This window comes from Furipterus horrens, unplaced genomic scaffold (genome assembly GCF_987537825.1).
Source record: "Furipterus horrens unplaced genomic scaffold, mFurHor1.1.pri manual_scaffold_2, whole genome shotgun sequence".
NCBI lineage: Eukaryota > Metazoa > Chordata > Mammalia > Chiroptera > Furipteridae > Furipterus > Furipterus horrens.
In genome coordinates, this window is record NW_028327172.1 from 44262376 (window position 1) to 44288481 (window position 26106).

Genomic DNA, 26106 nt, shown 5'->3' on the forward strand with positions numbered 1-26106 from the left:
TGTTAGCTAAACCAGATAAGGCATGGTCTTTGTCTGAAGACCACTATTTGTTCATTATGATTATTGCCTTAGGTTCCAGACACCAGACCATGATATTACAAAAAGATGATTGTATGAATTGTCATTTGGATGCCATGTACTTATAGGGGAGGTTTTTAAAATAATCGTTAAGTCTTTAGCAAATATGCTACCTCACATTGTATAGAATGGGCAGAATCTAATATTGCTGTATCATATTCTGAATAAACTATATATGTCTCGAAGCTCTATGTCTATTTCGTGTAATTTAATGCTGCTTCCCTGATCTTTCTGCTGTCTACAGAGCCAAAGTCCAGAGGTGGAGCAGTTAGGGAGGGTTGTGGAACTGGATAGTGACATGGTAGATATCACCCAGGAGCCAGTTTTGGATTCCATGTTAGAAGAGAGCGTGCCTGAGGATCAGGAACCTGTGTCTGCCTCAACACACATTGCATCTTCACTGGGAATTAATCCACATGTCTTACAGGTGAAGTCCTAACCCATCCTTACAACAGGAAGTCAAACTAATACATATTTCCCTTGTGTCACGTCAGGCATCTTCTTTCATTTAAGAACATTGAGTGGTAACTGGAATAGGAAAAAACAGGAATACAGCCCATGTTTGAGCCTTATTTTCCTGTTCAGGGAGGGATAGCTATGTTAAGATTCAAAAGGCCTGGATTCTATTCCCAGTTGTATAACTTATTACTATGTGACTTTAGGCAAGTCACTTAACATCTATGAGCACTGATTTTCTTTCTAAAATATTACTTTTATTTACTTCATAGGGTAGTTTTGAGGCTCTTGCAAGTGCTCCACAAAAGTTTTTTTTTTTAAATAGTAGATTCAGTTTTCTTTAAGTTCTGTCTCAACTTCCCCCTGTCCTTGCCTTTTAGTATGTTATAAGTTTAGCCTTTGGCTTATGTTTGACTTTGAAATTATTCATTTAGCAAACGTTTGAGTGTTTGCTATGTGCCAGCCTCTGGCAAGCCTGTAGATACAAAGGAGGAGTATTATATAACTTCTACCTTTCAGGTACTTATAAGTATAATTGAGTCAGTTACACAAATGTTATATCTGCTGTGGGCACAACCTGAAGCAGAGTGATTTATTTGTTGTTGTAAACTGCATTTTTTTTTTTATGGCCTTTGGATTTGGGGGAGCACATTCATTCTATAGATATTGCCTTTTTAGATCATGAAGGCATCATTGCTTGCTGATGAGGAAGATGCCGATATGGTCCTGGATCAACGCTTCAACCGCCTTCCTTCTAAAGCAGATACTTCTCAAGAAATCTGTTCTCCCAGACTCCCCATTTCAGCATCCCACTCATCAAAATCCCGTTCATTAGGTACTGTAAAAGATGCTGTTTTATAAGGAAGCTGTAAAGCCCTACTTTTCACATATCTTCTAAATTGAGTCTATTTCTCTAGCAAATACACCCCTAAAGGCTTTGAAAAGGATGCCAAGAGGGAATGTACTATATTATACATACCTGTTAGGTGGAGCCAGTATTTTTAAAAAATGCTTTATTGGTGCCACTGAAGAAGTTAAATAGACAAAAAAGCATTTGTATTTTGTTTAGGGTCATGTTTTCATTTGCTTATGAAAGTAGATTTTATAATCTCACATTTCCTTATTTTTATCAGACCATAGAGGAAATAGTAGTCCTGCATTACACTCTTATTTTGCAGTCCTGACACTATTCCTTACTGCCTTTTAGGGACAGATGTTGCTTCTCATAATGTACAAGACTTGTCAGGTTTCTACTTTTCCCTAAAGCTTCCCAAATTCTCAGGGAAGTCATTAAATGTTTGATTTTAAAGCTTTCCCTTTTCTAGTGGGTTTGTATTAATGTGTATGGGATTGAAGATAAGAGTGTTTTTGTCAAAAAAAGAAAAAGAGTGTTGTTGTCAACAACAGACATAAGCAGGTGTAATGTCAAAATATCTTGAAAACCAGAGGAACTACCAGGAAGAGATGTATTTATGCTGTCTTAAAACCTAAACATTTGTTTTTCAATTCTTTTTAGTGCCCTAATGTATTAACGTTCCTCCTTTTAATACTTTCAACTGGTAAAGTATCAGTTAAACATTCATAAGCCTCTTCCATAATGGGCACTACATGAAAATCTCATACTTCAGTAACAGAAACCATATAAAATCGGAAAACAGGAATAGTAACAAGAACTGTCTTTTTGAAAGTCACATGTGCAATCACAAGCTGTCTTGTTGGGTCTGTGTTTCCTTAAGTATAGCATTGAGAATTACAGTGGTAGGAATTTGAGTTTTGATCCTATTAATCTTTTTCTATTGACAAAGAAATGGTTACATTTGGTGTTTTGATAGGGACATGAGCATTAGTGTCATCTTTCAATCCTGCCACTCTGGTAGCTTTGTGGATTTGGATTTGAGCCCAGTGTTCTTACATATAAAATGAAGATAATAATGTTCTTTATTTAATGAAGCTATTGATGAAATGAAACAATTTATGAAAATTGCTTATGCAGAGTCTGCTGCAGATTAAGTGCTAGATAATTTTTTTAAATAGTAGTAGTGTTTTTAAATTAATGTTATTGTTGATGTCATCATTATGAGAATTTCTGCCTTGATTTTTCTGGCTGAAAGAGTAATTTCTGCAGTGTCTGATTTAACTTGCTTCTGGTCTTCTGTATCTGATTTAATTAATTTGGTAAAGCTATAATTTCAACCTCACTAATTATTGTTGTTCAAGAAGCAATAGTTGGTATTTTCTAATAGCTTTTCCCCCCTCCCTTATTTTAGTTGGTGGATTACTACAATCAAAATTTACAAGTGGAGTTTTTTTTTCACCAAGTGCCTCTGTACAAGAATGTCGCACTCCCAGAACATCATCTTTGATGAATATCCCACCCATGTCTACTTGGTCTGTCCCTCCACCCTTGACCTCTGTGTTTACAGTGCCTAGCCCTGTCCCTGAGGTTCAGTTGAAAACAGTGGGTACTCGCAGACAACCAGGTTTAGTCCCTCTTGAAAAGTCCGTTACCTATGGCAGGGGGAAGCTCTTGATGGACATGGCTCTATTTATGGGACGCTCATTTCGGGTTGGTTGGGGCCCCAACTGGACTCTTGCTAATAGTGGAGAACATCTAAGTGGCTCTCATGAACTAGAAAATCATCAGATTGCTGACTCAGTGGAATATGGATTCCTGCCTAATCCAGTAGCTGTTAAATCGTGAGTAACATTTCTTCATGCATTTTTTTAAAGATTTTATTTATTTTTAGAGAGAGGAAAAGGGAGGAAGGAAGAAAGGGAGAGAAACATCAGTGTGCAAGAGAAACATTGATTGGTTGCCTCTCACACACCCCCAACTGGGGACCTGGCCCACAATTCAGGTCATATGCCCTCACCTGGAATTTAACCAGCGACTTTTTGGTTTGCGGGACCATGCCCAACCCACTGAGCCACACCAGTCAGGGTTCTGTATGGTTTTTGAGGAGGGCAACATAGTAGGTGAGAAAAAACTTTTTATCACCAGGAAATCATTCTAAATATATTCTTAGCAGTTTTAGATAGCAGATGATATTTACATAATTAAAAACCATCAAGGTAGTGGTTAAACTTAGTTGGAAAAGTAACAGACCTAAAGCTAATGCTGCTGCATTCCTTGGGCTTTCATTCTTTATATTACATTAGTCATTTTTTAAATATTTTCTCACTTAGATATTTGTGATTTCTTTATATGTAAGATATACGAGATCTGTCCAGAAGGTATCCAGACATGTAATATGAAAAACAGAGCCATGTATCTTATTGAAGAAGACATAAGAAACATTGATCATAGAATAATGATGCCTCAACCCCCTTCACAGTAGGCACCTAGGGACCTCACACAGTTCTCCCAGTCTCCATCAGCTTCCCTGTCATATTTTCCTTAATCTCATCCCTCAAACAATTCTCGTTATATCAACAATGGCTGAGCTTTTTCTGGACAGACCTATATTCTCAACTGAACACGTTTTCAGTATCTTAGACTTGATAAAATGAGTGCATGTACTGTGGATAATTCATGCATAAGTATTTGGAAATAAGGTGACACTTGATAACTATGTATGTTATGTATTTCTATACAATCCCCACCATTAACATTTACGTATGTGTGCTTATAGGTTTTTCTTTTTTTTTTTTTTTTTTTAATTTAGAGAAAGGGGAAGGGAGGGAGAAACAGAGGGAGAGACATATAATGTTTGATAGGGTGTCTCTTGCATACCCCCAACTGAGGACCTGGGCTGCAACCCAGCCATGTGCCCTGACTGAAAATTGAACCAGCAGCCTTTCCATTCACAGGCTGCTGGCCGCTCAGTCCACTGAGCTCCACCAACCAGGGCTTATAGCTCTATATATTCTATACATATGCCATACAGATTATATGCATAGCTTCCTGGTATTTATTAGGCAGTAAGCATACAGTTGTTTTGTGTAAAATTTATAACAGTTTTCTATTTACTTTTTATAATCACTGTAACAAATTGTTATATTTTTACTCTAGATAAAGTGGTTATGATCATCTATTATCCTTAGTTTTTAAAGTGGACTTTGAAAAAATAAAAAACAGCATCTCTTGTACCTCACAATTAGGAATGTTGATTCTAAACTTGAGTTATGTGTGGTGTCGTGATATTTTGGAGTGGTTAATACCAATTTTAAAAATTGAATCAAAGCCAAATTGACTATATGCTTAATTTAGAGTCATTTCTTCATTGGCTTTTTTTTTTTTTTAATTATTTATTTGTTTTTATTTTTAGAGAGAGGGGAAAGGAGAAAGAGAGGGAGAGAAACATCACTCTGTGGTTGCCTCTCACTTGTGCTCCCATCTAGGGTCCTGACGTGCAACCTAGTCATGTGCCCTGACTGGGAATTGAACCGGCTATATACTTGGTTCGCAGGCCGACGTGCTTCATTGGCTTTCGATACCTCGTGAAATATAATTTGAAAAATGGTTATCACACACTTTTGACTTGGATTTCATAGTATTCAGATGCATGCTGAAGTCAATTCCAAGTCTTAACTGATTCCTATATTTGCTGGAACCTCAGCTAAGAAGTCTCTGGATTCTGAATGCATGGGTCAGATAATTTGTTAACTTAGTATATAGCAAATAAGTTCATTATAGTTTAGGAAACAAAATTTTTTTATTCACTCTTATTTGCATTTTATTTGTAATCATAAAAAAGAAGCCGTTTTGGTTGTAGAAAAATTCTAGCATCTTACCTTTATTTCCTATCTTGTTTGTCATTTGCCCTTGTAGCTTAAATGAGTCCCCATTCAAAGTTCACTTGGAAAAACTCAGTTTGAGAGAAAAGAAGCTGGATGAAGACCTGCAATTATACCAGATACCTCTGGAGCTCAAATTAAAACATAGCACTGTCCATGTGGATGAGCTCTGTCCTCTCATTATTCCCAATCCAGGAGTTGCTGTTATTCATGACTATGCAGATTGGGTTAAGGAAGCATCAGGAGATTTCTTGGAAGCACAAAGTGAGTATGGACTATGCTTCTATTTGATGTCCCAGGAACAGGGGCAAGAGCGTGTGTTCATAGAAGGATAAATTGCAATACGCCAATGTAGTAAGTAGGTAGATACCTGAGCATTGTCTGTAGTTGAGTTGGGATGAGCAAAATCCCAAGGAAGGAGAAATTATGTCATTGTTTACAATTACTCTTATGGCCTTTAGCATACAAGTTCGTGTTCAAAGGAACTGTTGACACTCAGATCGCCTGGATTTATGAAATCTCATTCATTCCCCCACTCAGAGAACATAGGTAGAGATTCATTTCTTCTTCCTTTTCTAAATTTTACCCATTCTTCCATGGCCAGCTCAATTCCCACTTGTCTTCCCAACAACTTTTGTGTTTATAGCTTTCTCCCCGACCGCTTTCACAGTTGTCTCTCTATAACTATTGTGACCATGTTTTTCTGAACCAATACTATAAACCTGTATACATTAGAGTTGGCTTACTCTTAGGTGCTTTAAACAGTGTTATTTAGACTCTCTAAATGTTAGATTGTGCCTCTAGCAGGAGAGAATAATCCTTCACAAGTTTTTAGAATACATTATATTTTTTAAAGCATTTTGTTATACAGAATTTGATCAAATGAAAGGACTCTTCTCTATAATTTGAGATTTTGTTAGCCATAATGAGGCTAAAGTAAACTATTTAAAGGAGCATCGAGTTACATTTGTTATGTTAAGTACCATGGGAACATAGACTGAGCAAGCAGTTACACCACACACCTCTGGAGCTTATAATACACAGCTGAGTAAGTTGGAGATAGATTCAGAAAATCACCTTGAATGGTGGTTTGGGCTAATTATTAATTGAAGTATTTTTACACAACAATTAGAGTGATGCCACCTCTGTAATTACTGAAAAACTTTGTCATAGCATTGTTTTCCTGTCCCTTCCTTAGTTGTGAAGCAATGGAGCCTTACATGGACATTATGTGAAGCTCTATGGGGCTACCTGAAGGAGCTTGACAGCCAGCTGGATGAACCCAGTGAATACATTCAAATTTTGGAGCGAAGAAGAGCTTTCTCTCGCTGGCTGTCCCGTACTGCCGCACCTCAAATTGAAGAGGAAGTCTCTTTAACCCGAAAAGACAGCCCCGTGGAGGCTGTTTTCAGCTACCTCACGGGCAAAAGGATCAGTGAGGCCTGCTCTCTGGCCCAGCAATCAGGTAGGACATATGGTCCTTCTCTGCACCTCTGCCTACTTTCTACTCACAATCCCTTCTCCTTAATTGTGGATTTGCTTTTGTTTTCTATCCTGAGTATTAAGTATAGACTTCCCAGGAAGATTGCCAATGCCTGCCTCCAGAATAGGGACTACATCTTCTAGTTTACTTTTTAGAACCTTAAATGTTGAATTTACTTACAGTTATTTTAATTTTAGCTCTGACTTGTGTGGCTCAGTTTGTTGGGCATTGTCCCACAAACTGAAAAGTTGCTGGTTCAATTACCAGTCAGGGCACATGCCTTGGTTGCAGGTTTGGTCCCCAGTCAGGGCACTTACAGGAGGCAACTAATCAATGTTTCTCTCTCACATTGATGTTTTTCTCCCTCTTTCTCCCTTCCTCCCCCTCTCTCTAAAAATCAATAAAATCTTTTTTATTTTAATTTTATTAATTTATTTTTTTAATATTTATTTTTAGAGAGAGGGGAAGGGAGGTAGGGAGAGAAATATCACTGTGTGGTTGCCTCTCGCGCACCCCCATCCAGGGATCTGGCCTGCAACCCAGGCATGTGCTCTGACTGGGAATCGAACTGGTGACCCTTTGGTTCACTGGCTGGCGCCCAATCCATGGAGCCACAAAGCCAGGGCTATTTTAATTTTGTATGCTACATACACACTTGTAATAAAACTAGAAAATTCCAATAAGCAAGACCTTCAATAAAGCTATCAAGATTATGAATCATTAAAGAGGTAAAGTTATACTCACTACCACATATAAGTGTAGTGGAAGAGGATCGTGAGTGTCAGAAATCAGGTCCTTATATTTACTTATTCACAAGCTCTATTTTTTCCTCCTTTTCCTTTTCTTATCCTAAAATTAAACTTTTGGCAAGGCACTACCTTTCAGCTTATTAAAACTTGTTTCACTCCCTCCACTTTCAATAATTGATAGAATAACCAGGTAGAAAATCAAGAGTATAGAATACTTGAACTTTATCAATAGTGTTACAACTACCCAACATGAAGAAACACTGCAAGTCAATAACGGAAGCTTTTACCTTAAAAAACTAGCAAAAGAGCAAACTAAACCAAAAGGTAGAAGGGAGGAAATAATAAAGATTAGAACATATATCAATGAAAATGAAAACATAAAAACAGAGAAATCAATACAACTCAGTGTTTTTTGAAAAGATCAAGAAAGTTTATAAGTTTTTAACTACACTCACGATGAAAAAACGAAAGACACAAATTGCCAAAGACAGAAGTGAAAGAGTAAACATCAGTATTAACCCTACAGAAAAGGGAGTACTGTGAGAAATTGTGTCAACAAATTCAGCTACTTAGATAAACTTGACAGATTCCTAGCAAAGTATAAATTACCAAAACTGACTCAAGGAAAAGTAGAAAATTAAATTCATACAAGCAAAGAAGTTGAATTTGTAATTAAAATCTTCACTCAAAAGCCCACACCCAGATGTCTTCACTAGCGAACTATTTCTTATATTTATGAAGATGAATTAATACCAGTGTTCTGTAGCTCTTCTAGAAAATACAGAAGGGAGCACTTTCCTAGATGATAGTATGACCCTTTTATCAGAGTAAATCTATGAAAAACCTACAGCTTAGCATCATACTTAATGTTTTAAGACTGACTGATTCTACCCTAAGACCGGGAACACCATTTCTGTACAGCATTATAATGATGGTTGTAGCCAGTGTATTCAGATAAGAAAAAGAAGCAAACGTTATACAGATGAAAAAGGAAGAGGTAGAATTGTCTTTATTTACAGCTAGCATAATTTTTTATGTAGACAGTCCTATGGAATCCACAGAAAAGGTAGTGGGACTAATAAAATAGTTCAACAAGGTCTCAGGATTCAAGGTAAAGATACAAAATTCAGTTGTATTTTTACATGTTAGTAACACACAATTCAAAAGTGAATTTTTAAAAAAACCATTCATAATATCATCAGAAAGACTGAAATACTTAAGGACTGTATATAACAAAACTGCAAGACTTGTACACTGAGAACTACATAACATTGCTGGAGAAATAAAAGTTCTAAGTAAATGAAGAGACAGTCCATGATCGTGTAATACATCTCAACCTCAGCACTGTCGGCATTTTTACTGGGTAATTCTTTGTTGTGGAAGCTGCCCTGGCATTGTAGGATATTTAGCAGTATCCCTGCCCCTCTACTCAAAAGTTATGTCCCTTCTAGTTGTGACAACCAAAAATGTCTTTTAAGACATTCTAGATGTTTTCTAGGGTAGGGGGCAAAACCATCCTGGTTGAGAACTGTTGGATTGGGAACCTCATGATTGTTGAGATGTCTGTTCTCCCCAAATTAATCTGTTCAGGGTGGGGCAAAAGTAGGTTTGCAGTTGCTCGTATGGAAATAATACAAGAATTAATACAAGTATAAACTCTGAGCTTTGAGTGCTCACAACTGTAACCATACTTTTGCCCCCCCCTTTACAGTCCACACAGTCTCTATCAAAATCTCCAGCAGGCGTTTTTTCAGGTTTTGATTCTTATCTGGAAATGTGAAAAACCTAACAGTGTTTAAGTGAATGATATCATGGGACTCAACACTTTCTGATTTCAAAATTTTTATAAAGCTACAGCAATCAAGACAATGTACTGGCATAATTATGAACATACAGGTTAAGGGAACAGAAATGAGAATCGAAATACTGTATAAAAACCTTTCACTTATAGTCAGTAATTTTTGACGAAGGTGCCAACACAATTTAAATGTTAAAAGATAGCCTTTTCAACTAATAATGCTGGGGTAGTTGGATATTCACCTGTAAAAAATGGATTTAGATCCCTCACACCATACACTAAAATCAAATTGAGGAAGTACCGTAGAATCCTGCCATTTGTTCAATTATATGTTCTCATCAATGGGAAAATCTGTAAAAAAAAAAGTCTAGGATTGGCTGAAGGTGATTGGTTGGTTGCATGATCAGAGCAAAGAGAAATGATCTTAATAAATGATTATATCAAAATAAGATACTCACTTTCTTCTTTGAACTTGACCATCTTTAGTGTCCCGGGATATTTATATTTGTTGGTTAGTAAACTCTTTCTTTGGGGTTCTATAGATACAGAAATAATTATTTTTTTCCTTTATTATTGTTCATCTAGAATATCAGCAACTCATGCATGATCAGGTGGACTCAGCATTTACTGCATGAATCATAGTCCAGTCATGCTTTTGTTGCCTGCGTACATCAGAGAGACATTTTTGCCTACCAGCATATTTCCAGATGTGTTCCTGATATATGATTTTTTTTTCCTCCAGGCCTCTCTGATTTGTGGAGGAAACTTTGAGACGAGAGCATTAGTTTCTGTCAGAACAGTACTTTATAGTCATTAAATACTGACCCATATGCAAAAACAAAAGGAAAAGGACTATTGACTTATAGGAGGTTTGTATTAAGGGCTGAGGCAGAATTTTTCTCAGCTCACTGTTTAACTGGAAATTAGCATAAGCCAAAATTTCTATTGCCTCATATTCTACTTAATTAGACTTTTTTTTATTGCTCCAGCCCTTTGTACTTAAATTTTTTTATTAAAACAGATTACTGGACCTGTTGAGGTTAAAGGACTTAACCATTCTCTTTATATCATACACACGTTTTTTCTTTAGGTACGAGCTTGTGATTTCTCAGTGTCATTATATAGTACATTTTAATTGGGCATGTTTTCAATTTTGTCATCTGTTTCACTACAAACCTTTCAATCAGATGGTATTTTCCTCCCTTTTATGGATGAAGTACCTTGTGTAGGGTCACAGAAGCAATGCAATAGTGGCATTGTCACTGAACTCTGTATACTGTACAATCCATATGTAATTTAGGCTAAACTACTTTGAAGATTTTCTACCCAAAGAGAAGTGGTAAGTTCTTGATTGATATTTTGGCACTACAGTACTGCAAAAAAGTAGTCACAAGTATTAAGGTCTCTGTCCTGAGGACTAGAAGAAATAAGGTAATGCCCCAAGTGTTTCCCCAAGTCTATAAATCCTCAGTATCACCAGAGAATATCTGTTTTTCTTATAGGTGATCATCGTCTGGCCCTTCTTTTATCCCAGTTGGTGGGTAGCCAGTCTGTCCGGGAACTGCTTACCATGCAGCTGGTGGATTGGCATCAGCTCCAGGCTGACTGCTTCATCCAAGATGAGAGATTGCGCATCTTTGCCCTTTTGGCTGGAAAACCGGTATTTTTTTTCTTTTCTTATAAATTCATACAAATTTTCTCAAAAATTCAAGATTGCTTGAGTTTAAAGTAGACTCATCTTTGTAAATTGCACATTATTATGTATAATTAAACAACTATTATTGATGGAAATATTAATGGAAAATTATAAAGGGTACAACATGTACATTGTAAAAACACAACTAGTTATATAGAAACAAAAATGTTAAATTCACTGTATTATATAGTGATAAATAAAGAATTTGTCTATATCAACATACATGTGTGCATATTTACATGTGTGTATATTCAGATAAAATCAATTATATATAACATTTCTGCTTTTTTTTTTTACTTGCTGTATATGGATATTTTTTAGTTGGGCAGCCTCATTCTTTATCATGGCCACTTCTGTTTTACTTTATGGATGATATATATACCCTAATTATTTCAAGCCAGTTCTCTGTTACTGCCTACCTGTTTGATTGCCATCTTAAAGTCAACTTCCAAAAATGAAAAGGCTGGTCAGAATTTATTCACATCTTTTAAGTTTTGTAAGTTGGCAATTGTGTGCAGTGTGAAGACCTTCGTGGTTCCCAGTAGTTGTCATCTCTTCTCAGAGGAGTGATTATATCCACTCTCCATTACCTGCCGCCTAGGGACTGTGTATGCTATTTCTGGATTATTAATGCTGCTATATACATCACTTAAAATGTTATTTGAATAAGTGAATAACTTGCAGACCTGGACAGTAACAAGGTAACATATAATTTGTAGCTGTGATGGTGATTTTGTCACTCGCAGGTGTGGCGGCTCTCAGAGCAGAAGCAAATTAATGTGTGCTCCCAGTTGGATTGGAAACGCTCCCTTGCTATCCATCTTTGGTATTTGCTTCCACCAACAGCCTCCATTTCCAGGGCACTCAGCATGTATGAAGAAGCATTTCAGGTATGTGTGTCAGGAGAGCCAAGCAACCGTCCTGGTACTTATGTTTTTGCCAGAGAAAAAAACCCATCACATCACATTTCATAATACTTTTTCCTTACTGCTTTTTTTGAAAGTGTCATAAAATTGAAGTGACCCAGGAAATCTGATGGGAAACTTTCCTTTTCTCCTGCCTCTGGACAGGGCTGCCCTTATACTTCTCCAAGTGTCTGCTTCTATTTTATTTAATATGACTTTTTTCCTCCCCCAAATAAGTGAATTTTTCTTCACTCCTCATGCTGACTTATTTTGGGAGAAATTCCTTGAGATACTGTCTGACCTCAGCTTTGCAATAGCCCCAAGTTAGGTCTCAGATTTACTTCTAAATATCACATTTCATATCCCTTGTTAGGGTCGAAGGTTAAAGTATTATTATTGTTTTTAATGCCATTATTTCTTCTGTTCTTTACTCTTTTCGGTGAAAAAAAAGTTTTTATTCTAAAGTTTCACAATTTTGGAGTAACAGCTTTCCACATGAATTAGTCACATAGATCTATCAATTAAGGCTAATTTTTTTTAAAGTATATTTTATGGATTATGTCGTTACAGTAGTCTCAATTCTTTTTCCTGTTGCTCCCCTCTGCCCAATACTCGCATTCCCTCCGGGAATCGCACCCCCCCACTTTGTTTATGTCCATGGGTTGTGGGTTGTGCATATAAGTTCTTTGGCTTCACCCTTTCCTGTATTATTCTTAACTTCCCCCTGTCTATTTTGTACCAATCAATTATACTTAAATGCTGCACCATTTCCCCCGCTTCCCTGCTGATAACCTCCAAATGATCCCCATACCTATGATTCTGTTCCTATTCTGGTTTGCTTAATTGGATTTTGTTTTCATGTTTTCATTTTTTAGATTCAGTTGTTGATAGTTGTGAATTTGTTGTCATTTTAATGTTCATAAATTTGATCTTCTTTTTCTTAAGTAAGTCCCTTTGACATTACATATAATAATGACTTGGTGCTGATGAACTCCTTTAGCTTTACCTTGCCTGGGAAGCACTTCATCTGCCCTTCCATTCTAAATGATAGCTTTGCTGGATAGAGTAATCTTGGTTGTAGGTCCTTGCTTTTCATCACATTGAATACTTTTTGCCTGCAAAGTTTCTTTTGAGAAATCAACTGATAGTCTTATAGGCACCACTTTGTAGGTAACCCTCTGCTCTTCTCTTGCTGCTTTTAAGATTCTTTCCTTGACTTGAATCTTTGGCATTTTAATTATGACGTGTCTTGGTGTGGTCCTCCTTGGGTCTAGCTTGTTTGGGACTCTGTGCTTCCTGGACTTATGTGTCTATTTCCTTCACCAAATTTGGGGAGTTTTCCTTCATTATTTTTTCACATAAGCTTTCTATTTCTTGCTCTTTCTTTTCTTCTGGCACCCCTGTGATTTGGATGTTGGTATGTTTAAAGTTGTCCCAGATGTTCCGAAGCCTCTCATTTTTTTCAATTCTTGTTTCCTCATTCTGTACTGGTTGACTGTTCTTTTCTTCCTTATGTTCCAAATAATTGATTTGAACCCCAGTTCCCTTCCCTTCACCATTGGTTTTGTGTGGCTTTTCCTTCGTTTCATTTAGCATAGCCTTCACTTTTTCCCTTATGCATTTGCCATACTTAAGTATATCTGTCAAGCCTGTGAGCATCTTTATCACCAGTGTTTCGAACTCTACATCTGTTAGGTTTGCTATCTCTCGTCACTTAGTTCTCCCACTGGAACCTTGATCTGTTCCCTCTTTTGGGCCATACTTCTCTGTCTCCTCATCTTAACAGGCTCCTGTGTTTGTTTGCCTCTGTGTCTTAGGTAGAGCTGTCGCTCCTGTTACACTACAAGAGGTGGAGCCTCAGGTATTTGTCAGTACAGGGCAACCCGTTTCACCATGTTTTGGCTCTGTGTATGCAGGAGGGGTCTGAGAGGGAACAATGTCGCTTGCTCTGCACTCACCCCTTTTCCAGGCACTTCTCCCACTTCTGTATGGGACTGGCGTCTCTCTAGCTGTTGCCGTGGCCATCGTGCGCAGAGTGGGTGTGTCTACAGAGGTTTTAGAACTGTGGCAGCCCTTTAAACAAGTGGACTCTGCTGAGAGACCAGCAGTTTTTTCCTCTGCCCCAACCCCCACTGGTTTTCAGTTACAAGCAATGAGGCTTTATTTTCCCCAGCACTAGAACCATGAGCTGTGCGGTCTGGTCTGGTGCTGAGAGCGCTCCCCATGTGTCCCTCCCTACTTTTAAGAACATGTGATTGCATTTTCCGCTGGCCTGCCGCTACCACAGCTACTGCTGCCGCCATACCCGCGTCCTCTCCACCATGGCTCTGCCCCTCCTACCTGTCTGGTTGGATATTTCTTTTTTATATCTTTCTTTGTTGGACTTCATGCAGCTCAATTTTCTAGAACTTCTGGTTGTCTCTATTTTTGAGGTAGTTGTATTCCTTCTTAGTTGTGGAGGGAGACTCAGCGTGTCTGTCTACACCTCCATCTTGGCCAGAAGTCAGGCTAATGTCTTTAATACCCAAGTTCTCCTATGATTCCCCCTGTTAGTTTTTAGTTATATTATTTCTATAGAGTTAGTTTACAAACTAAAACAACATAAGGTACAAAATTACACAATTTTGGAAGAATGGTAGGCTTCTGACTCAGAGCTTGTCTCCTCTAAAACACCCAAAGAATAACCCTTTCAGCCCCCACCAAGCAAGACGGATCTTAGGCTGTACCCGGAGTTCCTTCCCATTCAAAATACCATCCATTGGGAAACACAGGCAGCTATAGCACCATCATCCAGGCAGCATCAAGGAAGAAGAGCCCAAGAGCCAGAGAGAGCCAGCACTCCTCTCTTCTGTTCTTTTCTACTGTCCATTTTTATCATTTTTTATGGTATTTTTCAGAAAAAGAAAACACTAAAGAAACTGAGTAATAAGAATTGTATTAAGTGGTGGGATTAGTAAGAGCTATCTGAAGTCTTTGCCAGTCTCTTAAAGACAAGTGGAATATGTCACTGATCTAAATAAATTTAAAGTCTTTGACACATTCCTTTGGGGGGGGTGTCACGTCATTCTTAATACACGTCTTGTGTAATTGAGATATGATAGCATCCGTGAAACACACTAGCAGCTGATGTATTATCAAATTCTTACCTTCAGAATACCTCTGAGAGTGACAGGTATGCCTGCTCTCCACTTCCTTCATACCTAGAGGGCTCTGGCTTTGTGGTAGAGGAGGAGCAAGACTCACGGAGACCACTTCAAGACGTCTGCTTTCACCTTCTGAAACTCTACAGTGACAGGTAAATCAGAGCTATGCAGTACAATCATTTGAGGGCTCCATGAGCTCTTGGGAGTCCTTTCCCTTTCATGCATGGCCCAATTGCCATTAGTCTGTATAAATTGCCAAAATATAACTGATAGTACTTGAGAATAAAGAACACTAGAGCTAGACTTAGAAATGTATTTTAATCAACTGTAATGAAATACAATTTGTATGTACTAAAGTAGGTGGTTTAAAGATTTTAAGATAATGTAACTCATCACAATCAAGATAACATTTACATTACCCCCAAAGAGGTCCCTCCTACCTCTTTGCAATCAGTCACCACCCAGAACAACTACTGACCAACTTTTCATTCCTATAGGTTAGTTTTGCTGTTCTAGAATTTTATATAATTGGGATCATTCTGTATGTTATCGTTTGTGCCTGACTTCTTTCACTCAGTATAATGATTTTGAGATTTATTTATGTTAATACTTGCATCAAAAGTGTTTTTATTGCATAATTTATTTATTTATTGATGGATAGAGGTTTCCTTGTTTGGGGCTATATTAATAAAGTTTATAAACATCTGTATCCTAAAGTGCTTATATCTTTTTACATTCCCACCAAGATCTCTAGTTGCTCCATATTTCTTCAGATTTTGGTATTGTCAGTTTTTTAAATTTTGTTACCTTAGTGGGCATATAGTGATATCTCTATATAGTGGTTTGTGTATGTGTTTTGATAAGAAATGAGGAATGGTTTGTTTATTCTACAATGATATATTTTAACACATGCTATTATTATATCTAATCAGTTAATTAAAACTCTCAGAACTGTCTTTTTATATTTTGTACTGTATCAGAAATACTGAGGGGTTTTTCTCCAGTCAAAACTAATAATTCACATCTCATTTCCATTCTTCAAATACTTTCTTTTAAATATAGGGTATTTAACCATATTAATTTTAGAATAATTGTCTTTTGTAGTAAAATATATATAACTAAAATTGTGTTTTAATTTGCATTTTCATAATGCCTAATGTTGAGCATTTTTTCATATCATATGTATTATCTTCCTTGTTAAAGTAGCTATTCAAATATTTTGCCCGTTTTTTTATTGCGTTGTAATAGTTCTTTACATGTTTTGGATATAACTTCTTTATTATAACTGTGTTTTCTTTCAGTATAAGTGCTTAATTTTTTAATCTTTTTACAAAGAAAATTAAGAGCAGAAATTTTTATGAGGTCCAATTATTAAAGTTTTAAAACTGTAAAATCAATTTTTTATATAGGCTTATAGGGCTGTTGAGGTTTTCTATTTATTCTTGAGTCAATTTTGATCTTTTGCTTCGTCTAAGGAATTTGACTAATTCTCCAAAGTCACCAAATTTATTGGCATAAAATTATTCATAACATTTTTTTATATCCTTTTTAAATGTCTGTAGGATTGGTAACCATGTTCCTTCCTTTCCTGATATTAGTAATTTATATATTTTCTCTTTTTTCTTGATTAGTTTACCTCCAGTTTTTGGTTTCATTGTTTATCTCTATTATTCATCTAGTTTGAAATGGATCATAAACCTAAATGTCAAAGTAGAAAATCTTTGCAAATGCAGATTAGTCAAAGATTTCTCAGACACCAAACACAATCTATAAAAGAAAAAGTTGGTACGTAAATTGGACTTCAACAAAACTAAAAACTACTGCTCATTGAAAGCTTGTTAAAAGAAAGATTAGGAGAACATATTTGCAATTCAGATATGTGGTAAAGAACTCATATATAAAACATAGTAAAGAACTCTCAGAACTCAATAATAAGAAGCAAAACAACATATTTTTTTTTAAATAGGCAAAATATTTAAACAGATTCTTTACCAAAGACCTGAATGTCAAGCCATAAAAAGATGTTCAGCATCAATAGACGACAAGGGCATGCAAATTAAAGCCATCATGGGATACCATTACTCACCTTAGAATGGCTAAAAGCCAAGAAACCTGCTGTACCTATTGTCATGGATGTGGAGCATTTGGAATTCTCATACACTGCTGATGAAAAATCTAAAATAATATTGGCACTTTGAGAAACAGGTAGCTTAAAAAGTTAAGCATATACATATGGTCTAGTTATTCAGCTCCTAGGTATTTACACCAGAGGAATGAAAGCATATGCCAGACATTGATAGCAGCTTTATTTGTATTGGGCCAAAACTAGAAACAACCTAAATTTCCATCAACAGGTGGATTAATAAACAAATTGTGGCTCATCCATAAAATGGATACTACTCAGCAATAAAAAGTATGAACTGTTGATACATGCAACAACATAGTAAATCACAAAATAATTTTACTTAGTTTTGAAAGAATACCTAAGAATACCTAAAAAGATGTACCTACTTTTGATTCTAACTTATATAAAATCCTGGAAATTGTAAACTAATGTATAATATCAGAAAGGAGATCACTGGTTGCCTGAGAAGGGTCATAATAGGAAAGTGCAGATGAGAGGGATTACAGAGGGGCGAAAGGAAAATTTTGGAGATGATTTGTATTTTTGTTATCTTGACCTTGGCAGTAGTTTCACAGATATATAGATATGTTAAAACTTATGAAAATTGTTCATTCTAAGTATGTGCAGTTTATTGTATGTCAGTTTTTTAAATGTCAAAAGAAAAAAGGGATATATCAAGGTGCCAGAAATAAACCAAAGCCAGAATGAGATAGTAAACCCTATTCTCATGAAAGGTAGAATTGCTATGACAAAAACCCTTGCATAAAACTCACACCCTATCCCTTAAAAATAGTCTAGAACTGCATTGTCCAATACAATAGTTCTTGTAATTTAAATTTTTAAAAATTTTAAATTTACTTATTCATACTAACCTTGTTTATGTGTTTTAATAGCCACACGTGGCTATTGACTATCATATCAGTCAAAGTAGGTTATAGAACATTTCCATCATTGTACAAAGTTCAGTTTGATAGCACTGGTCAAGAAAAACTACTCATTATTCAGGGAGGTATTAGGAAGTTATAAAATGTCTAGGATCCTAGATGAAAAGGATAAGTTATTGGTAGATAATCTGAGCTCTAGACCTTTAAAACTTATAATTCTGGAATCTTAGTTTATATAGTTCTTATGATCTGGATATTCCAAGCAAGGAACTTAACACATGAACCAGTCCCCCAGCAGCAGAAAAGCAAATTTCTGGATAGAGATATTTCCAAAACCCAGGGCACCTGGATTTTTATATAAACAATAATATCCACCGTTGCCCTGGACATGTAGCTCAGTTGGTTAGAGCGTCATTCTGATATGCCAAGATAGCGGGTTCGATCCCCCAGTAGAGCACATACAAGAAGCAACAGATGAATGCATAACTAAGTGAAATAACAAATCAATGTCTTTCTGTCTCTCTGTCTCTCCCTCTCTCCCCCTCCCTCTCCCTTCCTCTCTTCCCCCTTCCCCTCTCTCTTAAAATCAATGGAAAAAAACAAAGAATACAGTAATACCCACTGTAGACAAAATCAGTGGTAAAAATTACAAGCCATATACTATATAGTCTACATACAGTCTATAGCTTACGAGTCATGAAGACTAGTTAGCTGTTCAGACAATCTCAAAAATACTGAGGTATATGGTTTTTAAATGGCTAAGAAAAATAATCAACACTAATGAATGAATGGAAGGGTGAGAGCTATGGAGACTCCATGGGTGAAGATGGTAAAACATGCAGACCAAATACCAGCAAACCTATCAGATCACATAGCCACAGAAGAGAAGCTTTCTTGTTTTGGGGGAGGATCTTTAATCTGGCTGAACCTGGAGGTAGATTGATACAACAGTCTCAGACGGAGACTTTGAGGCAAATGCTTCTGCTCTTAAGTGGCTGCCTTTATTGTCTTCTAAGTCAAAGCCAGTTGACATTCAGGGCATGTGGTCTGCTGGCTGGATATGGTAACTGAGCACATTCTCCTTTTCAGACATTATGATCTCAACCAGCTGCTGGAGCCTCGAAGCATAACAGCAGATCCGTTGGACTACCGTCTAAGCTGGCACCTGTGGGAGATGCTGAGGGCTCTGAACTACACTCATCTCTCAGAGCAGTGTGAGGGTGTGCTGCAGGCCAGTTATGCTGGCCAACTGGAAAGTGAGGGGCTCTGGGAGTGGGCCATCTTTGTCCTCCTGCACATAGACAACTCAAGGTGAGTGAGAATCATCAAACCCACTGGATTTATGATACACTAGAGGGTAGAGCCAAAGGAATCAAGTCTGTTAGGGTTGAATTCAGCAAGTGTTTAGAGTGTATGTATTTTGGGTCCAATCTAAGACAGTTCAGCCCACAGTGTCTGTATATTCATGTGAACAAGTTAGAAATTAAACTGCCTTTGATTGAGTACAGATTTTACTCTTTATCGTAAGACCTCTCAGTTTGAGAATAGAGAAGAGATCTCTGGGAACTGCAGAGAATCTCTACAAAGGTTGAGAGAACTTGTAAAAATCGGAATACGGACTGATTAAGTGGAAAGAAAAGGATATGCCCGGATGGGGAAACCCCATTAACTTCGGCACAGATTCACTTGAATGGCGTGTTTAGAATACAGCACTACCCCCTTTATTCGCAGTTCTTCAGTTAACTGCAATCAACCACAGCACAAAAATATTAAATGGAAAATTCCAGAAATAATTTATAAGTTTTAAATTGTGCACCTTCCTTATTAGCATGATGAAATCTTGCACTGTCTAGCTGTGTGTATGCTATCTACACGTTAGTCATTTAGTAGCTGTCTCAGTTATCAGATTGGCTGTTGCAGTATCACAGTGCTCGTGTTCAAGTAACCTTTATTTTACTTAATAATGGTCCCAAAGCACAGAGTGGTAATGATTGTAATTTGAATATGCCAAAGAGAAGCCATAAAGTGCTTCTTTTAAGTGAAAAGGTGAATACAGTACAATGAGATATTTTGAGAAAGAGAGAGACCACATTCACATAACTCTTATTATAGTATATTATAATTGTTCACTTTTATAATTACTTATTGTTGTTAATCTATTACTGTGCCTAATTTATAAATTAAACTTTATCATAGGTATGTATGTACAGGAAAAAAACAGTATTTATAGGGTTTAGTACTATCCACTGTTACTGCCATCCATTGGGGGCCTTGAAACATATCCCCCTCAAATAAGGAGAGACTAATGGATACAGAAATAGTGTTGACTGAGATGCCTCAGTGGATCCATGAGGTGATGTAATGGGTTGACGGGAGGGATGCTCATAATGAACCTAGGAGATAGACACTTTTATTTATTTTACAGATGAGCAACCTAAGACACAGTGAAATTAAATAATTTGCCTAGAGTCACATATCCAGTAAATGGCAGAGGGAGGCTTCCAACTCAGAACACCCAGAGTCTGTACTCTTAATCATTATGCTGTGCTATCTCTAATGTTGTATGGCGTTGAAAAAAGTTAGTTTTGTTGTCAAGACTTGTCTAAATTCTGTATCCAGCGTGTTCTCATGTTGACCTGGGGTAAAGCTCACATTTGACGTCAGGTAAAGATACTCTCCAAGCCTCAGTTTTGTAATCTGTAAAAATCATAGTATTAATCTCTATTCAAAGGTGATCAGGGGATTAAAGAAGTAAAAGCATAAAGCATCTAATACAGCCTTCCCTTTAAGGAATTTTGCTTTTCCCTTACCAGGAAGCAAAAGGACCCCAGACTTCCCCTGTGAGTTTATTTAAACATACAGGGAATTTTACATGGTAAAAGGTAGGCTGATTGGGTGACTAATGATTCAGAGTAGGCTGTGGGGAAGTAGATCTTGTTTCCTGGCAGGGAGAGAGGGGAAGACGGGGTTGGGGGGAAGCAGTTGTGAAATTGGGAGTTCTTAAAAAGCCCAGGAGTTCAGAAAAGAATCTAAGAAGAGAATAATTAAATAGCTGGTCCTTTTGCCCAGGCAGAAAAGGACTCTCCTTAAGGGACCTCGAGAGGAGAAAAGAGTGAATTTAGCTTAAATCTAGAAGTGGAGAAAAAAATGAATTAGGAAGGCTGATGGCTTTGAATGAGAAAACATGAACCTGGAAGAGATTTACAACTACTACTTTGCTTACTTGTACTGACCATGTGGGAGACAGGGATGGGAGAAGGTTAGAAAGGAACTGCAGAGGACTGCTTAGTGTAGTGTAGAATTCCCTGTCCCAGTCCTTGATCTCCTGTTACTAGAAAGGAAATAAAGGACAGATCTTAGCTAGGGAAAGACTTTTCTGGGCAGTGGCAACCTTCCCTAGAGTATTAGTTTTCAGACTTATCTCTGCCTACAGCATGCGTGAGAAGGCTGTTCGAGAGCTGCTTACCCGGCATTGCCAGCTATTGGAGACCCCTGAATCTTGGGCTAAGGAGACTTTCCTGACCCAGAAGCTTTGTGTACCTGCTGAGTGGATCCATGAAGCCAAAGCAGTGCGAGCCCACATGGAATCCAACAGGCACTTGGAAGCCCTCTATTTATTTAAAGCTGGTCACTGGAACCATTGCCACAAACTTGTCATCCGGCACTTAGCTTCTGGTGAGTCCTTCCCCCTAGGGCCTGTGTCTCCTGGAATCACCCCAAATTCTTCTAGCCTCTGAACTCCATGGTGAGTTAGGCCAGAGATGATGCTCAGTATGGGACATAGCAGACATGAATCAGATCACACTTCATGAATGCTTTCTGTACAGGTGAGGCTTGGCCAGAATGAGCGGCTAGAGAGGTAGGGTAGACAGCAATATTACCATGTTATCATTTGCCAGGATATTCTTGATGTGTGCTAATTATGTTAAGCTTTGTTTATTTAGGGAATTTTATTCAGCAACTTCAGAAATACCTGTTTGGGGAACTGAAGCTAGAAATTCTTCACATTATTTTTAGAGAATTTCAAAATATCTGACCCAAGGTTATTTCCCATTCCTTCCTGTCTTGGATTTCTGCCATGTCCTTCCTCTGGACACTTTTGGGAACCATATACCTGTGCAAACATCGTGCTCAATATTTTGTTCTTCAGATGCCATCATTAATGAGAACTATGACTACCTGAAGGGGTTCTTGGAAGACCTGGCACCTCCGGAGCGCAGCAGCCTAATCCAAGACTGGGAAACATCTGGCCTTGTTTACCTGGACTATATTCAGGTCCTTGAAATGGTCCGCCATATACAACAGGTACCTGGGTTCCTTAAACCACTGCCTGGTTTTCCTTTTCCCTGGCCCTTAAAGAGACCTCGAAAAGCCTGAGCAATGACTTGGAAAACTCATTGGCACTGGAGATATAAAGATAAAACTGTCAGTACAGAAGGGACATTTTGATGAGGCTAATTTGATGTAGCCATTTTGACTTGACAACAGTATCAAAATTTAAAAACACTTTTGTGTTTATTACCAAGTAGTATATACAATAGACATTCTTGCAGTTTGTCTATAGTCAGTTTCCTAGTCTTATCCAGCCCTAGTTTCACTGAGAAACTATTGAGCGACAATAAAGTCAGAGATTTGGTGAGGATAATTATTTCACACATCATTTGGTATGTTTTAAAATTGTAAGTATTACAGTGTTTTTAATCTTTATTAAAATGTCTTGGGGATAGATCCCTATTGTTTACAGCACAAAAAGCAAACTCAAATATGTAGTGTTCAAGCCCTGATAGAGGCTTTTACCTTTTTTTTTTTCCACTCCTGCCTTAGCTCCTAACATTCTTAACCCACACTCCAGCCTTACCAGCCTGGCCCACTCACACTAAATTACTTGTGATGATTCCACTCTTTGCACACTCATACTCATCCTTTATGATCACAGACCCTTTGAATTCTAAGGACCCCTGGTCATGATCCCCTGTTATATAAAACCTCTCCAGTTTTATCTTCTCTCTTCTTTACCTTGAATTTCACCACATAAACTTTCTTTGTATTCCCACCTTGCGAGAGGTTTAGCTGTACTCTTTACCTAGAAAGCTTGACACCTCCCTGTTGTTCAGGTCTCCACTTTTATATGACCTTCCTTAGGGAAGCCCTTCCTGATCCCCATTAGTCATCCAGCTTTGGTCTGTCAGCATCACCCTATATGAATTATCTCCATGGCATGTTTCTTCAAAGTTTATTACTATCTAATATTATTTCTTTATTTCCTTTAAGTTTTATGAGAGCAAAGATCTTATCTGATTTACCACTTTTTAAAGTCAAGTTCAAGACTGGATTCTGGTGAATGAAAAGCAAAGTACTTGTATAGACATTAAATGGTAGACTCTGCAAAACCCCCCAAAAGTGGATTCAATGAGAGATACTTCTTGGAAGGGTTGAGTGAGTCATTTGGAGGAGGGAAGTGATGGGAGACTTAGTAGATTGATATCAGAATTTGAGAGCAGGGGGCTACCAAAAGTCATATTATATGAGACAAAGATAAGATGCTGCTGGAAAATAATTAGAATGTAAGTAATGAATAAAAATACAGACTTTCTTTTTAGAAAAACTACTCTGGCTACAGTATGATAGGGAAAAGGATATAGAGTGGATGACACTGATGATTGTGATCAAGCTCTGAAAATATTTCAAGTGAGAAATAATGGTAACCTGAGCTAGGGCAATGGCCCTGGCAAAGGGAATGGAAGATTGGAATATTAGGCTAGAGATAAAGATTGAGGAATCATCAGCACATTGATTGTAATTGGAGCCATAGGAGTGGATCACAACACAGAGAGAGGCTAGACAGTGAGAAAAGGGCTGAAAACTTGGAGTCAGAAGACCTAAATGAAATGCTAGTTTGGACTTCACTTCTTACCAGCTGTGCCCTTAAAAAATCGTATCATTCCTCTGAACCCTGATTCATCTAGATTTTTTTAAATTCTCACACAAGGACATGCATATTGATTTTAAAGGGAGGGGAAAATAGGGGGAAAGAGAGAGGGAGAAAAACGTTGATCAGTTTCTTCTTATACGCACCCCAACCAGGGAATGAACCCACAACCTAGGTATGTGTTCTGACCAGGAATCAAACCTACAACCTCTCAGTTTATGGGACAACACCCCAATCAACTGAGCCACACCAGCCAGGGCTATCTAGATTTTTGGTGTCATGTTAGAGCTTACTGGTTACATGGTGATCTCAAGATTTGCCCAATCCAAGGCCCTGTACACTACATTACTTTCCTGTTGTGTACCACTGCTAACACCATGCCTTGTTCTCAGTAAGTAGGCAGGATGATGATGATATGGCACTGCCATCTAGCTTCTTGGGTTTCCCCTCCCTTTCCTCACTGTTTCAGAGTTTTGCATAGTCAATCTGTGGATAAGATGGTGGTGATGGGAGCTCCTCTTGGCCTAACTGGTTTCTCTGCTTTTTTATAGGTGGAGTGCTCAGGTTATGAACTAGAGCAGTTACAAACCAAAGTGACCTCACTGTGCAACCGGATAGAGCAGATTCAGTGTTACAATGCCAAGGATCGCCTGGCTCAGTCTGGTAAGCCTCTAGCCTCTCCATTTATTCCACCTGCTTATTTCTTGCCTTTATGATTATTACACACACACACACACCACGCCCCTCCCCCGCCCACCTCCCCCTCCGGTGCCCACTCTTCCCCACTTTCCATCCTTGGTGTTCACTCCACTTTTTCTCTTCAGACATGGCCAAATGTGTAGCCAACCTGTTGCGGGTGGTACTGAGCCTTCAGCATGCCCCTGATGCCACCTCTGACTCAACACCAGATCCTCAGCAAGTCCCTTTGCGCCTGTTGGCTCCCCACATTGGCCGGCTCCCCATGCCTGAGGACTATGCCTTGGAGGAACTGCGCAGCCTCACACAGTCCTACCTTCGAGAACTAACTCTTCAAGAACTGACTGTTGGGAGTCAGTGAGCCCCAGGCTCCTCCCACCACACTCACATGTTCACTCACACTCACCACACAGAGGACTTCTGCATTGAGTTGATCAGCACTGTTAGCCATTCTCTGGGTTGACTGTGGAACCCACCCTCGCATCCTGCCGCCCCAAGCAGCATCCTCCAGTTGTTCAGGGCTTCCTTAATACAGAACATAGCATAAGGGCTTTTGGGACCCAAAAAGAAGCCAGTTCTCTTTTTACCATTCTCAAGATCTTTTTAAAATGGTCAATAAAGCGCCTTTGCTAGAATCACTTCGATCCAAGGAATCCTTTTCTACCGTCAGCCATTCTGGATCTTGTGGCCCTCTACCCAGTCTACTGCCCTAACCCCACCCGAGACCTTTTATACTAGGACTCTTTAGGAGTTTGACAGATGATGGGACAAATGTATTGATCTAAGACTGTCCCTTCTTAACAAATGAACTGTCCACAGAAGGAAGGAAAACCTGTCTTTCACGTAGGTGGATGAGTTAACACTAAGAGTCAAAAGAGGGATGGACTGAGTTAGGAAACATAACAGCGTCTTTCTGACTTGTTTAGGGTAGAAGTGAGTGCTGCCATGGTGGGGGGGGGGTGGTCTTCAAGGCTTGTTTGTTCATGCCTTGAATGTTCTGTGAACACAAAACTTTCCCTGCTACCATGTGCAAGAGCTCTAGGTCACAGATCCCATGTCTCTGGGAAGCTCCTAGAACTCAGTTTGGTCCCTGGTTTTCAGTCATCTTGCTAGGCCTCTTCTCTGGATTTGCCTGAGAGTTTGGCTAAAAGAGAATACTGTGCACTAACAAATTCTAGCCCAAAGCATTTTCCACCTTCCATCTTCAGTCCCAGAAGGTAAAGCCATCACTGAGGCAGGGTCTGGGGTTAGTCAGGGGGCCCCAGGCAACAGGTTGAGGCAGACAACATGGCTACTCCTGGGGCTTTATGCATGAAGATTATGTAAAGGTTTTTATTAAAAAATATATATATGAACAAATGATCTAGATTATTTTCCTCTTTCTGAAGCTACTTTCTTAAAAAAAATAAAATGAAATGTTTATAGTA

At 38.1% G+C, this 26106-nt stretch overlaps 1 protein-coding gene across 2 annotated transcripts in view; it reads left to right on the plus strand.

Moving 5' to 3' along the window:
• Positions 1-26106, plus strand: part of NUP98 (nucleoporin 98 and 96 precursor) — a 121262-nt gene extending 95156 nt beyond the window's left edge. For both annotated transcript variants that reach the window (XM_090264761.1, XM_090264764.1), the window contains exons 21-33: positions 323-505; positions 1213-1369; positions 2802-3231; positions 5306-5535; positions 6470-6736; positions 10804-10961; positions 11744-11887; positions 15055-15197; positions 19144-19365; positions 21488-21729; positions 22205-22359; positions 24535-24646; positions 24808-26106. In XM_090264761.1, the coding sequence (XP_090120887.1) occupies positions 323-505; positions 1213-1369; positions 2802-3231; positions 5306-5535; positions 6470-6736; positions 10804-10961; positions 11744-11887; positions 15055-15197; positions 19144-19365; positions 21488-21729; positions 22205-22359; positions 24535-24646; positions 24808-25040 (2676 nt within the window). In that variant the 3' untranslated portion in view covers positions 25041-26106. The remainder of the gene's footprint in view (positions 1-322; positions 506-1212; positions 1370-2801; positions 3232-5305; positions 5536-6469; positions 6737-10803; positions 10962-11743; positions 11888-15054; positions 15198-19143; positions 19366-21487; positions 21730-22204; positions 22360-24534; positions 24647-24807) is intronic.